We start from the raw sequence: 15,515 nt of genomic DNA on the forward strand, positions 1-15,515 counted from the left end.
TGGTTTAAAAGTCTGGCACTGCCCCTCTTCCTGTCTCTCTCCTGCCACCATAAGAAGACGTGTCTTGCTTCCCCTTCCGCCATGATTGTAAGTTGTCTAAGACCCCGGAGTCATGCTTTCTGTTAAGCATGCCTGTTAGTCAAACTTTTTTTCTTCATAAATTACCCAATCTCAGGTAGTTCTTTATAGCAGTGTGAAATGGATTAATATAAAACTTATTATTTATATCTACTGATTTCAGATGAAGGAATATATCTGCAAAGATATACTGCCTTTTCCACCCTACCTTGTACAGTTTAAATGTACCACTGAAATTCTGCCAGAAAATACAGGGGAAAGCTTATCTCTTTAAGAATATACAATTATAGTTGACACCTTGAAGAAGCACCTCTGGATTAATTAACAGTGACCCATAATTAAACACAACAGTAATTAGAGAACAACTTGATGGTCCCAGAAAGCATTGTCTTGGGAATTATGAATGCTTATCATTCTCGTTTGCTTCCTAAGTGGGAGTTATCAACATTAGTTACCCAGATTTTTCATCAAAAGTGGGAAAAATGCATAAGGTACTTCCATCAAGAGAAACTTTTAAGTATTTATTATTTTAAAAGAAAATAAATGCTTTTATATTCATATCTATGATAGAGGATACCTTCTTGAACACAAATTAGTCTATCCTATACTTTTCTTTAAGCAACACGTTTCATTAAGAAGACTATTAAGAGAAAATCATTTTCAGAACTTGAAATTGTTGGTTTCTTTCCTAGAGAAAGAAGAGATATTTCACAACAGGGTTAGAAATGTAAGTATAACATAGAACTATATAGCAAACCAAAAGAGAAGTATTTCTTCAGCTGACATGAATGTATTTTAGAAATATTTATGTATAAATATGTATCTAGTCTATTGCATTCTCATATCATTTTTTCTACATATAATCAAGAAAAAATCTATTCATCTTTCACCTAGTTCATTTCTCATTTTCAGATACATTGTTATAAGTAGGATTATATGCTAATTGATGGTAATTTTCTTTAAATATTACCAAAATAATCTGTAGTTGAAGGTAAGAGCTAAAAATCCATTACCTCTGACCACCTCTAGATACCCCAAGAAAATAATGTTTAAAGAATTTTTTTAAGTATGAAACCACAACAAACCATGAGAAAGAAGACAACAGTAATAAAGTTTTAGACTTTCTGCAGCTGACATTTTCAGTATCTAAATGAATGTTGTTTGCAACCTAGAATTCTATATCCAGCCAAACTATCAACCAAATATGAGGGTAGATGGAAACCATTTTCAAACATGTAAGATTTTAAATTTATCTACCACAAACTTTCAGTAATGTACTAGAGCATGTGGTCTGCTAAAACAAGAGATTAAGTTAAGAAAGAAGACAATACAGGATCCAGAAATCACAGGATCCAACACCAGAGAGAGGTTGAAGGAATCCTCAGAATGATTGCGAAGGGTAATCCCCAGATGACTGCTGTGAACAATGACAAGAAATTAAATAATACAGACTGGAGAGGGTTAGAAAGCCCTGGGAAAGACAGACTACTTGAAGTGTTTAACTATGTGAAGAGATTTACATATCCAGGGTAACATTTGGGGATAATTTATTATTTTGTATTTAGAAACTAAGAAAAGGGTTTTTTTTATTTTTTAAATGAGACAATTGCAAAAAGTATCATAGAAGGATAGTAGTGAAGGGTGTAGGCTCTTGGTAAGGTGCTGTGGCTCATGCCTATAATCCCAGCACTTTAGGAGGCCAAGGATGCTGGATCACTTGAGACCAGAAGTTCGAGACCAGCCGCCTGGGCAATATGGTGAAACCCCATCTTTACAAAAACTACAAAAAATCAGCCAGGTGTGGTGGCATCTACCTACAGTCCCAGATACTCAGGAGGCTAAGGTGGGAGGATCACCTGACCCCAGGGAAGTTGAGGCTGAAATGAGCCAATGAGCCATGACCACGCCGTTGCACTCCAACCTGGGTGACAGAGTGAGACCCCCAGCTCAAACAAAAAAACAAAATAGTGTAGGCTTTTGAACCAGGCTCTTTAGGTTCAAGTCCTGGCTCTGCCACATATGCTTTATTCTCCTCAAATTTAAAAGACATAATATTAATAGTACTTATATTGTCATATTGAGTAATCTATGAATAATCTATGGACATTTCTAAGAACAATGTCTATCCACAACACAAGAAAGAGCTCAATATACAGTAGTAATTGCAGTGTGTTTCATGGCTCCACAATATGCAGCATGTATACAGTCAAAATAATATGAAACCAAACATTCAAAAACTAAAATTACAATAATACTGATGCAGAAAGATGGAAAGATGTTTATGGTGAGTGGAAAGGGTATGTGTGGAAGTAAAGTTATTCTCAACATCCATTATTTGATAATACCTAAAAGTGAAAACCTCCAAAATATAATAGAGGCATGTTATTTAGAAGTGCAAATGAGACTACTAGAAGAATTAGCTTGATGAAGTAAAAATGGCTCCCCTTTGAAATAAGTCATGGGTAGAAGAAAGGCACAATTTTTTTCTTACAAACTTTGTAGAAAAAAAGTATTTGACTCCTTAAACTCAGTGTGTACAGATTTTAAACATTAAAACCAGAGTTAAAACAAAAAAGCCACCTGTATGTAATTCCAAATCAAAAGCAATTTATAAAGCAGAACACAGAAGAGAATGGAGACAGCTTCGCTACCTGCGGAGACTAATACAAATTGCATAACCATATCCTTTCAGGGATAGCAATTAAGCTCTTTTAATGGATGTTTCTTGTACATGTCATTTTAGAAAACATCTGAACCTAACTGTCAGCCTCATTCTCTGTTTGGCAGGACTTCCCCTGGCTCTCTGTGTCACTGTAACAGGTGAATAACTAAGAAAAAAGTGGTCTGTAGACTCTTGTTTATAACGGCATCCAGGGTCCTGGAGCTAGGCTGACAGATGCTCCTCCAGAAGGTTAATGAGATAAAGGTTCCTCCAGCTGGCCCTTAAGCAGAGATTACACCTGAGGGAAAGACAAGCAGATTATTCCAGAAACAGACACTGCTACCTGTTCTTCATAAATTAACATCCTCACAAAGGTAAACCGAGAAGGTTATCCTCTATCATCTGGTACCAGTATTTAATTATTTTTCACATTTCTGTTGCTTTTTAATGAGATTTGAGGTTGTTCTGATTGTTATCAGAATTACCAATGCTCAAAAGCCAGAATGTATTTGGAAACTAGGAGAGCTATTTTTGTTTTTTGGATTTTTCTCCAAGTTCAAGGAACCGAAGGTAAGTTACGTAAATGTTTATTTTTAAATTGCTTATTTATAAAATCTACTTACAGAAGTGAATATTTAGAACCAACAAGGCCACCAATTTATCTCACGAGCTAGTATATAGTAGGCCTTGAATAAATATTGCCTGCTTGATTGAATAATTAATTATCAGAAATGATTTTCACTTGATTTGATATTTACTACATGATCTTAAGTGCAGTGAATACTAACATAATAGGAGAGATGAATGCATCCTATTTGCTGTTCTAAAACATTCATTGAAAATTTCTATTATTAATGCAAATAACATTAGTAGATCCATGAAACTGACTCCATTTATCCACCAAAACTCAATAAATAAAACCTAAAGGTAAAATTAATGTTTTAAGTCATTTATGGCCAGACCAAAAAAAAGTGTTTCTTACCTTCTCACAATGAAATCATGAGTTGCTTTCCCTTAGAAAATAGCAAGTATTCTTCATCTTCAGGGTTTATGATGAAAACCAACTTCAAAATTTGGTTGTTTTTGAAGTTGTACGCATAAAAGAACTAGGCAGTGTATGTTCTTATGGCAAATCTGCATCTGAATATGAAATTAAAATAAGCCACAAACAGGATGTTTTAAGAAAAATGTATTTAAAAAAAGAAAAAAAAAATCCTGTTGGAGAAAATGTGACTTCTTTATATAAGGATAAGCCTAACTATTATAATATACTCAATCTTTTTAAGACATTTGAAGTCAATAAGGTTAAGGTTTTCTTTAAGGATGACATAGCTTCAAGATAATAAACACTTTAACTAAAGTATTAGTTTGGAATATCCATGAAAAAGTAAAATTAATAGTCATTGCATGTGTAAGTCACAAAATAACTGTGATTCCATCAGTTATTTTATATGAAACTTCTCAGTGGTTGCATTTGGAGGGAGAAAAAAAATTTCTGGAAAAAATTTCTTCGTGTTTTGTCACATATAAACAATAGTGAAAGAAGCAAAAGTTTATTCACTTTTTCATTAAATTATCAATTACATTTATAAAATCATTTTAATTAGAAATAATGAGATTTTGGTATATTCTGAACTGAATCTGATGAAGTAAACTAATTTGACTATTTCATAGACTTGATCAAGCAATTCAGCTGTGTTACATTTTTTGTTACATTAATACTGTTAATTTAACTATTTTTTCTATTTTCATATATTACATATCAGCTATTATAAACAATTCCAAATATATATAATTATATATAATTATTTATATGTAACATTTATAATTATGTTATATAATTATTTTTATATAACATTAATTATATATGTTATATAATTATGTATAATTATATATACATTCTAATGTATTACATATACATATAATTTAATATATATAATATATTATATATATAGGAAGTGAAATGAAATAAACTTATCAAAAAAACTGCCATTTGTTATATGCTTACTTCTAGGAAACAATGTCCGATAATTGCGTAACAAAAAATCCTAACATGTTACTTGTTTTTTTTTTTTTTAATATAGATTTAGGGAGTACAAGTGTAGTTTTGTTACACCCGTATATTGCATACTGGAGAAATCTGGGCTTTAGTGTAACCATCACCTGAATAGGGTACATTGTACTCATTAGTTAATTTTTCATCCCTCATTCCCCTTCCACTCTCCCATCTTTTTGAGTACCCAGTGTCTATTGTTCCACTCTCTTATGTCTTTCTTGTGTACACATTATTTAGCTCCCACTTATAAATGAGACCATATGATACTTGACTTTCTGTTTCTTAGTTATTTCACTTAAGAGAGTGGCCTCCAGTTCCATCCAGGTTGCTACAAAAGCCATTATTTCATTCATTTTTTTGGTTGAGTAGCATTCCATTGATATATAACCAATAAAGAAAATAACCATTTTATATTTATATTTATATTTATATTCAATAAAGAAAATGGTTATTTTCTTTATTCATTCATTAGTTAATGTTCACTAGGGTTGATTCCACATCTTTGCTATTGGGAATACTGCTGCAATAAATATTAAAATGCAGGTATCTTTCTGATATAATGATTTCTTTCCCTTTGGGTAGATACCCAGCAGGGGATTGCTGGATCAAAGGGTAGTTCTATTTTTGGTTCTTAGGTAAATCTCCATATTATTTTCCATAGAGGTCATACTAATTTACATTTCTGCCAACAGTGCATAAGCATTTACTTTTCTCCACGTCTGTTATTTTTTGACTTTTGAAAATTAGCCATTCTGACTGATGTGAGATAGTATCTCAGTGTGGTTTTAATTTGCACTCCTCTGAGATTAGTGACATTGAGCTTTCTTTCATATGCTTATTGGTCATTTGTATGTCTCCTTTTGCAAAATATCTGTTCATGCTCTTTGTTAATTTTTTAAAATAATTTTACCTTTTATTTTAGATACAGGGCATACATATGCAGGTTAGTTACATAGGTATATTGCATGATGCTGAGTTTTGGGGTACAATTGACCTCATCATGCAGGTACTTAGCACAATACTGAAGAAAAAGTCCTTCAACCCTTGTCTCCTTCTTGCGCTGTTCCCTCTAGTAGTTCCAAGTGTCTATGGTTGCCATCTTTATGTCCATGGGGACCCAGTGTTAACTGCTCCCACTTATAAGTGAGAACATGCAGTATTGGGTTTTCTGTTCCTGCATTAATTTACTTAGGATAATGGTCTCCAGCTTTATTCATGTTGTTACAAAGGACATGATTTCATTTTTGGGTTTTTTTTAATGGCTGCAAAGTGTTTTATGGTGTATATATATATAACATTTATTTTTTCATCCACCAATGATGGGCACCTAGGTTGATTCCATGTCCTTGCTGTTGTGAATAGTGCTGTGATGAGCTTGCAAGTGTATGCGTCTTTTTGGTAGAATGATTTATTTTCTTTTGGATATATACCCAGTAATGGGATTTCTGGGTCAAATGGTAGCTCTGTTTTAAGTTATTTAAGAAATCTTCTTTGACCACTTCTTGATGGAGTTATTTAGTTTTTTCTTATTGAGTTGTTTGCATTCCTTATAGATTCTGGATATTAGCCCTTTGTTAGGTACATAATTTGCAAATATTTTCTTCCATTTTGTGTGACGTCTATTTACTCTGTTGAATATTTCTTTTACTGTGCACAAGCATTTTACTTTAATTAAGTCCCATTTGTCTATTTTTGGTTTTGTTGCATTTGCTTTTGAGGCCTCAGTAACAAATTATTTGTGCTGGCTAATGTCCAGAAGAGTCTTTCCTAGGTTTCCATTTATAATGTTTAGAGTTTTAAGGTCTCATGTTTAAGTCTTTTATCTATCTTGAGCTAATTTTTATATACAGTGAGGGATATTGGTCCAGTTTAATTCTTCTGCATATGGCTATCCAATTTTCCCAGTACCATTTATTGAATAGTATCTTCTTTCCCCAGTGTGTGTTTTTGTTGACTATGTCAAAGATGAACTGGTTGTAGGTATGTGGGTTCTCTACTCTGTTCCATTCTATATATATATTTTTATATCAGTGCTATGCTGTTTTGATTACTATAGCCTTGAAGTATAATATGAATGTGATGCCTCTAGCTTTGTTCTTTTATTATTTATTCTATTTGAGCTCTTTTTTGGTTCCATATGAATATTAGTATTGCTTTTTTTAATTCTGTGAAAAATAACATTGATATTTTGATAGGATTGCATTGAATTCGGAGATTAAGAAGTATGGCCATTTCCTGGTGTGTTGGCTCATGCCTGTAATCCCAGAACTTTGGGAGGCTGAGGTGGGTGGGTCACTTGAGGTCAGGAGTTCAAGACCAGCCTGGCCAACACAGTGAAACCCCATCTCTACTAAAAATACAAAAATTAGTCAGGCATGGTGGTGGGTGCCTATAATCCCAGCTATTTGGGAGACTGAGGCAAGAAAATCACTTGAACTCAACAGGGGTGGAAGTTGCAGTAAGCTATCACGTCACTGCGCTCCAGCCTGGGTGACAGGGCAAGACTCTGTCTCCAAAAAAAAAAAGCATGGCCATTTTAACAATATTAATTCTTCCAATCCATGACCATCAAACAATTTTCCATTTGTTTGTGTCACCTCTGATTTCTTTCAGCAGTGTTCTGTAACTCTCCTTGTTGATCACTGTTGGTGTATAGAAATGCTACTGATATTATGTGCTGATTTTGTATCCCAAATATTTACTGAGTTCATCTATCAAATCTAGGAGTCTTTTGGAGGAGTCTTTAGGGTTTTCTATGTATAAGATCATATCATCAGCGGCAAACAGATAATTTGACTCCTTCTTTTCCTATTTGGATTCCTTTTATTTTTCTTTCGCCTGATTACTCTGGCTAGAACTTCCAGTACTATGTTGAATAGGAGTGGTTAAAGTGGGCATCCTTGTCTTGTTCCAGTTCTTAGGGGTATGCTTTCAAATATTCCCCCATTCGATATGATGTTAGCTGTGGGTTTGTCATATACAGCTTTAATTATTTTGAGGTATATTCCTTCTATGTCTAGTTTCTTGAGGTCTTTTATTGTGAAGTGATGCCATATTTAATCAAATGCTTTTTCTGCATCTATAAAGATGATCATATAGTTTTTGTTTTTAATCCTGTTTATGTGGTGAATCACATTTATTGATTTCTATATGCTGAACCATCTTTGCATCCCTGGAATAAAGCTCATCTGATTATGGTTATTGTCTTTTTCTTGTGCTGTTGGATTCGATTTGTTTGTATTTTGTTGAGGATTTTTGCATCTATGTTAATCAGGGATATTGGTCTTTAGTTTTCTTTTTTTGTTGTGTCCTTGCCTGGCTTTGGTATCAGGGTGACACTGGCTTCATAGAATGAGCTAAGGAGGATTCCCTTCTCCTTGATTTTTTGAAATAGTTTCAGTAAGCTTAGTACCCAATCTTATCCATTCTTTTTTGTATGTCTGGTAGAAATCAGCTGTAAATCTACCTGGTCCTGGGCTCTTTTTTTTATTACTGATTTAACCTAACTATTCATTATTGTTCTATTCAGGATTTCTATTTCTTCCTGGTTCAACCTTGAGAAGTTGTATGTCTCCAGGAATCTATTCATTTCCTCTCAGTTTTCGAGTTTGTGAAGGTAGAGATGTTCACAGAAGTTTCTGATGATCTTTTGTATTTTTGTCATATCAGTAGTAATGTTGCCTTTTTCATTTCTGATTGTGCTTATATGAATTTTCTCACTTTTTTATTGGTTAATCTAGCTAGCAGTCTTTCAATATTCTTTACCTTTTTGAAGAATAAACTTTTCATTTCATTGATGCTTTTTTTTTTTTTTTAGTCTCCCTTTCATTTCGTTCTCCTTTGATGTTTGTTATTTATTTACTTCTACCTTTGGGTGTGATTTGTTTCTGTTTTTCTAGTTCCTTGAGGTGTGACATTAGGTTGTTAATTTGTGATCTTTCTATCTTTTCATGTAAGCATAAAACACTATAAACTTCTCTCTTAGCACTGCTTTGGCTGTATCCCAGAGGTATGTTGTGTCTCTATTTTCATTAGTTTCAATTTTTTTAACTTCCATATAATTTTGTCATTGACCCAGAGATCACTCAGGAGTAGGTTGTTTCATTTCCATGTACTTACATTGTTTTGAGTTCCTCTTGGGATTGATTTCTAGTTTTATTCCACTATGCTCTGAGAAGATACTTGATATAATTTCAATTTATTTAAATTTATTGATTCTTGTTTTGTGGCCTGATATATGTTTTTTCTTGGAAAATGTTCCATGCACTAATGAGAAGAATGTATGTTCTGCAGTTGTTAAGTAGAATGTTCCATAAATGTCTGTTAGGTCCATTTGGTATACAATACTATTTAAGTCCACTGTTTCTTTGTTGATTTTCTGTGTCCGTGAGCTCTCTAGTGTTGCCAGTGGAATGTTAAAGGCCCCCAATATTATTGTATTGCTGCCTATCTCTTTTGTAAGGTCTAGTAGAATTTGTCTTATCATTCTGGTTTTGAGTGCATATATAGTTAGAAATGTTATATTTTCTTGTTGAGTTGATCCCATTATCATTATATAATGACCTGCTTTGTCTCTTTTTCCCGCTGTTGATTTAGTGTCTTTTATTTTGTATAAGTCTAGCTACTCCTTCCCACTTTTGGTTTCTGTTTACATGGAATTTTTTTCTACCCCTTTAACTTCAGTCTATGAGTGTTTTACCAATTAGGTGAGTTTTTTGTAAGCAGCATATCATTGGACCTTGATTTTTCATCCATTTCACCAATTTTTATCTTTTAAGTGGAGCATTTAATTTATTTACATTCAAGGTAAATAGTAATATGTGAAGTTTTCTTTCTGTTATACTGTTAACTGTTACCTAGTTGCTTTGTAGTCTCAATTGTGTACTTTTATAACACCTGTGAGTATTATATTTATGTTTGTTTTTATGATGGCAAATACTGTTTTTTCATTTCCATATTTAAAATTCCCTTGAGCATTTCTTGTAGGGGTGGTCTAGAGGTGACACATTTTCTTAGCATTTGCTTGTCTGGGAAAGATTTTATTTCTCCTTCATTTATGAAACTTAGTTTGACAGGGTACAGATTTTATAGTTGAGTTTTTCTTTATGCAATCTGAAAATAGGACCTCAGTCTCTTCTGTTTTAAGGTTTCTGCTGAGAAGTCTGCTGCTAATACTATGAAATTTCCCTTATAGGTGATTAGAGGCTTTTCTTTTGCTGATTTTAGGATTTTTTTTTCTTCACACTGACTTTGGATAATCTGATGACTACATAGCTCTGTGAAGTCTATTTTGCGACGTATGTTTCTGGAGTTCTCTGAGCCTCTTATATCTGGATGTCTAAATTTCTAGTAAAATTAGGGAAATTTTCCTCAGTTGCCTAAATTATATTTTCCAATCTTTTTGCTTCTTATTATCCCTCTGAAATACCTATTATGTATAGGTTTGGATGTTTTATGTAATCTCCTACTTCATGAAGGCTTTGTCCTTTTTAAAAAAAATTTTTTTTTTGAGACAGAGTCTCACTCTGTTGCCCAGGCTGGAGTGCAGTGGCTGGATCTCAGCTCACTGCAAGCTCCACCTCCCGGGTTTACGCCATTCTCCTGCCTCAGCCTCCCGAGTAGCTGGGACTACAGGTGACCGCCACCTTGCCCGGCTAGTTTTTTTTTTTTTTTTTTTTTTTTTTTGTAGTTTTTAGTAGAGACGGGGTTTCACCGTGTTAGCCAGGATGGTCTCGATCTCCTGACCTCATGATCCACCTGTCTCGGCCTCCCAAAGTGCTGGGATTACAGGCTTGAGCCACCGTGCCCGGTCTAAAATTTTTTATTCTTGTCTGACTGGGTTAATTCAAAAACCTGCCTTCAAGCTCTGATATTCTTTCTTTCACTTGGTCTGGTCTATTGTTAAATTTTTTTTTTTTTTTTTTTTTTGAGGCGGAGTCTCGCTCTGTTGCCCAGGCTGGAGTGCAGTGGCGCGATCTCGGCTCACTGCAAGCTCCGCCTCCCGGGTTCCCGCCATTCTCCTGCCTCAGCCTCCCGAGTAGCTGGGACTACAGGCGCCGCCACCACGCCCGCCTAATTTTTTTGTATTTTTAGTGGAGACGGGGTTTCATTGTGTTAGCCAGGATGGTCTCGATCTCCTGACCTCGTGATCCGCCCGTCTCGGCCTCCCAAAGTGCTGGGATTACAGGCTTGAGCCACCGCGCCCGGCCTATTGTTAAAATTTTTTACAGCATTTTGTAATTCCTTCAATGAATATTTATTTCCAGACATTCTACCAGGTTTTTTTATTTTAAATATCTATCTTTTTAGTAAATTTCTTATTCATATCTTGAATTGTTTTTCTGATTTCTTTGCATTTGTTTTCAACTTTCTCTAAAAGCTCATTGAGCTTCTTTAAAATCAATATTTTGACTTCTTTATCTGGTATTTCAAAGATTTCATTTTGGTTAAGATCCTTTGTGGGAGAGCTAGTGTGATCTTTTGGGGATCCTATAACCCTTTGTTTTTTCACAATGGTTTCACAGAGCTTCTTCCTACCTGCATAAACTACCTCTTCTTTTGTTTTTGAATTTATTTGCATTGGACAGGATTTTTTTCCCCATCAGGATGTAACTATAATGTATGTTGTATATATATTCTAGTTACATCCTGAAGGGGAAAAATAGTCTTTTGGCTTTGGTTCTGGGTGCTTTCAGTGGCAATGACTCTATATGAGTTCCTTAGTTATAGGTAGCCTTTGTACTAGGCATATGAGCAAGTTCATGTCTCCTATGGTGCCAATATGGCTGAGGTCTCAGGAAGCCAGCACTGTGCACTTGTGTCAGCAGATTGTGTATTAGGTTGTGCAGTTCCATCTCCAGGCCAGCAGGTAGTACTTACTTACTGGTAAGAGCCAGCTGAAGCAGAAGCTGATAGGTATGTGCTTGATCTTTGTTTACCAGGAGAGGGTCTCCATTATCCCAGGCAACAGGCTGATCTAGGAATGCATGGTGACCTGAGCTCCCTCAGCACCTAAGTGAGAGACAATGCTGTGTGGAGCTGGACTGCCAAGCCCAGCCTTGGATACCCCAATGGCACGCACAAATAAGCCCTAAATGGTGGCAAGAGAAGCTCCTGGTGAAATGTGCTGAGGTCTCCCCAAGGACGAGAGGGAGCTGCCGCATCTACATGGTCTGGACAGGCAGAAACACAGTCTTCTTCCCTGTCACATTCCTGTCTCAGCTCTCAGGACACTAAGATTGGACAGACACCACTGCCTATCTCCAAGCTCCAATTTAGCCAACAGCCATAAAAAAAAAAGGTTGCCCCATGGCTCTCCACTAAAATATCTATGGTGCAGAACCTCCTCCCTCAGCCCTGTTCTATGCAACAGGAACACTGCCACTCTGTGTAGAGAACGGGAGCACCTCACCTTTCCTGCAAGCCCCAGTCTGGTAGGCACACAGCCAGCAGGGATGCTGTAATTCCTAACAGCCATAGAATGGCTGTCCTCCATTCTGGGAGTTTATTCTAGTCATCTCTAATAGCCCTAGAATGGCTGTCCTCCATTCTACCCCTAGAATGTCTGTCCTTCATTTTAGCAATGTTACACATGCTGTAACCTTCAGGAGGAGCAGCCACAACTGTAGCCACAACAGTGGGTGGGATAGGGAGATGAGTAGTCCCCTTCTCCACTCCTGTGCCTGAGCACTAAGGCTGCCTGGCTGCTGGGGTAGAACCATACTCTTCCCCATAGGGCTGAACACAACACCCACATCTCCTCTGGAAGCAGTGCAGTTACTCTCAGTCCATAAGTGGGAAGCTCTTGAGCACCAGAAAGAACACACTTCGGGCTCCTTTGTCCAAAGAGGTGTTCCCTTAGTGCACTGCACTCTCTTTTCCTTTAGGAGCAGCACTCCATGAGGGCTGGAACAAGAGGAATACTGCAGCTCCCTTGGAATCACCCAGCCCTATGTGTCTGCTGCAATTTGAGCAGATGCTGGGATTGGCAATGTGAAAACACAAGGGCTGAGATTTCCTGGGCAGAACTCAGTCATTTAATGGATGTAGCCCGAAAATTGTGCCTGCCACTGCAGTTTGGGTAGAGGAGGAGGACAAGCAACCCTGTACGTGCTGGTATACTGGTGCAATGCCCTCAAGAAGTCCCCAGATCATTGCCCACACCAGTGTTTGTGTTCATGAGGACAGAGGAGCTCTCTGACATTTCAGATACCAAGGATCTGCCACCAGGGCAAGGAGAAACAAAACACTCCCACAAATCCTTTTCATGAAATAAAGCCCCTCTGGGTTTCATCTCTGACAGCCTCTTGCTTCCTTCTTTTCCTGTGCCCTAGTTACTTCTGGTGAGTTCTCCACTAGGCTCCAGCACTTTCCTCTTGAAAGTCTATGTAAAATTATTCAACTGTGACTTTGAGTCTTCTTTCTTTTTCTTTCTTATTTTTTTTATTTATTTATTTATTTATTTATTTATTTATTTATTTATTTTATTTTGAGATGGAGTCTCACTCTGTCACCCAGGCTGGAGCACAGTGGTGCCATCTCAGCTCACTACAACTTCTTCCTCCTGGGTTCAAGCGATTCTCCTGCCTCAGCCTCCCAAGTAGCTGGGACTACAGGTGCCTGCCACCATGCCTGGCTAATTTTTGTATTTTCAGTAGAGGTGGGGTTTCACCATGTAGGCCAGGCTGGTCGCAAACTCCTGACCTCAAATGATCCACCCACCTCGGCCTCCCAAAGTGCTGGAATTACAAGCGTGAGTCACCGCGAGTCTTCTTTCTAAGGAGAACTGCCATCCAATGTCTCCAGTTAGCCATATTGGAGGAAGAAAAAAAAAACCTAACTTGTTACTCATTAAAGGCATTTTATTTCATAAGAATCTTAGATCTGTTAGATCTGTGAATATATGTTAATCTTTAATTAGCGAGGTCTATATTAAAGTTTTACCTCAGCCAACTGGTTTCTTATTTGTAACAAATTAACCACCATGAGTATATTTACATAGAAAATGGTTTGGGGAGAGAAAAGAAAGGTTCAATTCAACACAACTAGCTGCTAAGCATAATGATTGGGTGTTTAGTTAAATTCAACAGTTTCATTTTAAAAGATGCACAGTTTTGAAAAATTAAAGAGATGAAAATTGCCAATAGTTCCATCCAAATACAACCTATGCTAGCGCTACTTTTTATAGGTATGTGTATTTAATTTTTGCAAAATTGCAGTTCTCCCACACAAAAATTTTATGTCAGCCTTTTGGTAGTTTTATTACGTTATAAGAATGTTCCACATTGCCATCTAGTTTTGACAAGCATCATTTTATGGGCTGCATAATGTTTCTTTCAGTAAATGTGTCAAGATTTACTTTGTCTAAATATTCAACAAATGAAAACTAATTGTTACTAATTATTTTGTTACGGCAAATAACATTGCAATAAAGAGCTTTGTGCATAAGCTTCAGTATTTAAGACTCAGCATAAATTCAATAAAGCAAAATTATTGGGTCAAAGCAATGTAAACAGCTTTATGGTATTTGATTCATATTGCCAAATTGTTTCTCAAAAGTTTTCCTATGCCCTTAGATGACTTTTTACCAATTTGATTCTACAGAATGCTTACTATATACCCAATACTATGCTAGATACAGAATATACAATGATTTAAAGACATGCCAATATTTCAAAAAGCTTCCTTTAAGCTCTGCAGATTCTGAATGGAGTTTTTCACAGATACATAAAGGTGACATAGCTTTGATTTCAAAACATTCATTAAATAAAATTGTTTTAGCACAACAAAAGACAGTTGAAGAGCTCAAAGAACAATTACTTCATAAAGATACCAAGGCCCCTTTCTTTGAGGTTCATAATGGAAATACCAGTTGCATCTGATATGTGCATCACTGCTTTATGTTCTTACTTTTCCATTTCATATAAATAATTTCATTTAATTCCTTGTGACATTCAATGTGTACGAGAAAGAGAAGAAAGAAAATTTACCCTTGGCAAGTCCTAAAATGGAAATAGTGTTTATCTTAGTATGTGTCTTTTGCATTACATTTGGTTATACTAAATGAAACCTTTAACCAAGTTATTATTAGTTCACCAAGGTAGGATAATTATTTTAGTAGCTGTGAAATGTCAGGAAATTTGCATTTTAAGACACTCCACTTCTTGCCAATCCTTTACTATTGGTGTGTGCTCCCATTTCATAAAATTACACAAAAGGTATTTTGCTTCATTGTGGCTTCATTAACAGAGAACATACCTGAGATAGCTGCCGAATAGTAGGCACATTAACTGTACAGCTCCTATACTTTGTTCATCTGTGCTAGTCTCAAGTCAGTGTCATTCAACGGTCCCAGGCAGACTTTCTTCTTCAATTATATCTGAGAGGATGTCCTTAATGTTGAAACTATGTAAATTGAAGATTCTTCATGTACAAATGAACAATCTGTGGCAGCACACCTGAAACCACTTATTAGATTATATATTTGCTTTAGTAATAAAAAGCACTTACTGCCTTGTGGCCCCTTTATCCTTGTGTCACTAAGGGACTATTGCATGTGAGAGCTAATTAAACAGGACTGAAATGACCTACTACTTTCTTAGCCATTTCTGTTAATCATGAGAAGGCAACCACCTTGAACATCAGCTACATTTGCATATTAATTATGTCTGGAAATTCAGATTCTTCATACCTTTGGTGCCACAATCATTTTCACATATT

At 35.9% G+C, this 15,515-nt stretch overlaps 1 protein-coding gene across 2 annotated transcripts in view; it reads left to right on the top strand.

Moving 5' to 3' along the window:
• The first annotated feature begins 3,071 nt into the window (after positions 1-3,071).
• IMPG1 (interphotoreceptor matrix proteoglycan 1) overlaps positions 3,072-15,515 on the top strand; it is a 144,932-nt gene continuing 132,488 nt past the window's right edge. For both annotated transcript variants that reach the window (XM_005552515.4, XM_015449161.3), the window contains exon 1: positions 3,072-3,310. In XM_005552515.4, the coding sequence (XP_005552572.3) occupies positions 3,244-3,310 (67 nt within the window). In that variant the 5' untranslated portion in view covers positions 3,072-3,243. The remainder of the gene's footprint in view (positions 3,311-15,515) is intronic.

The sequence above is a fragment of the Macaca fascicularis genome, chromosome 4, assembly GCF_037993035.2.
Source record: "Macaca fascicularis isolate 582-1 chromosome 4, T2T-MFA8v1.1".
Lineage (NCBI taxonomy): Eukaryota > Metazoa > Chordata > Mammalia > Primates > Cercopithecidae > Macaca > Macaca fascicularis.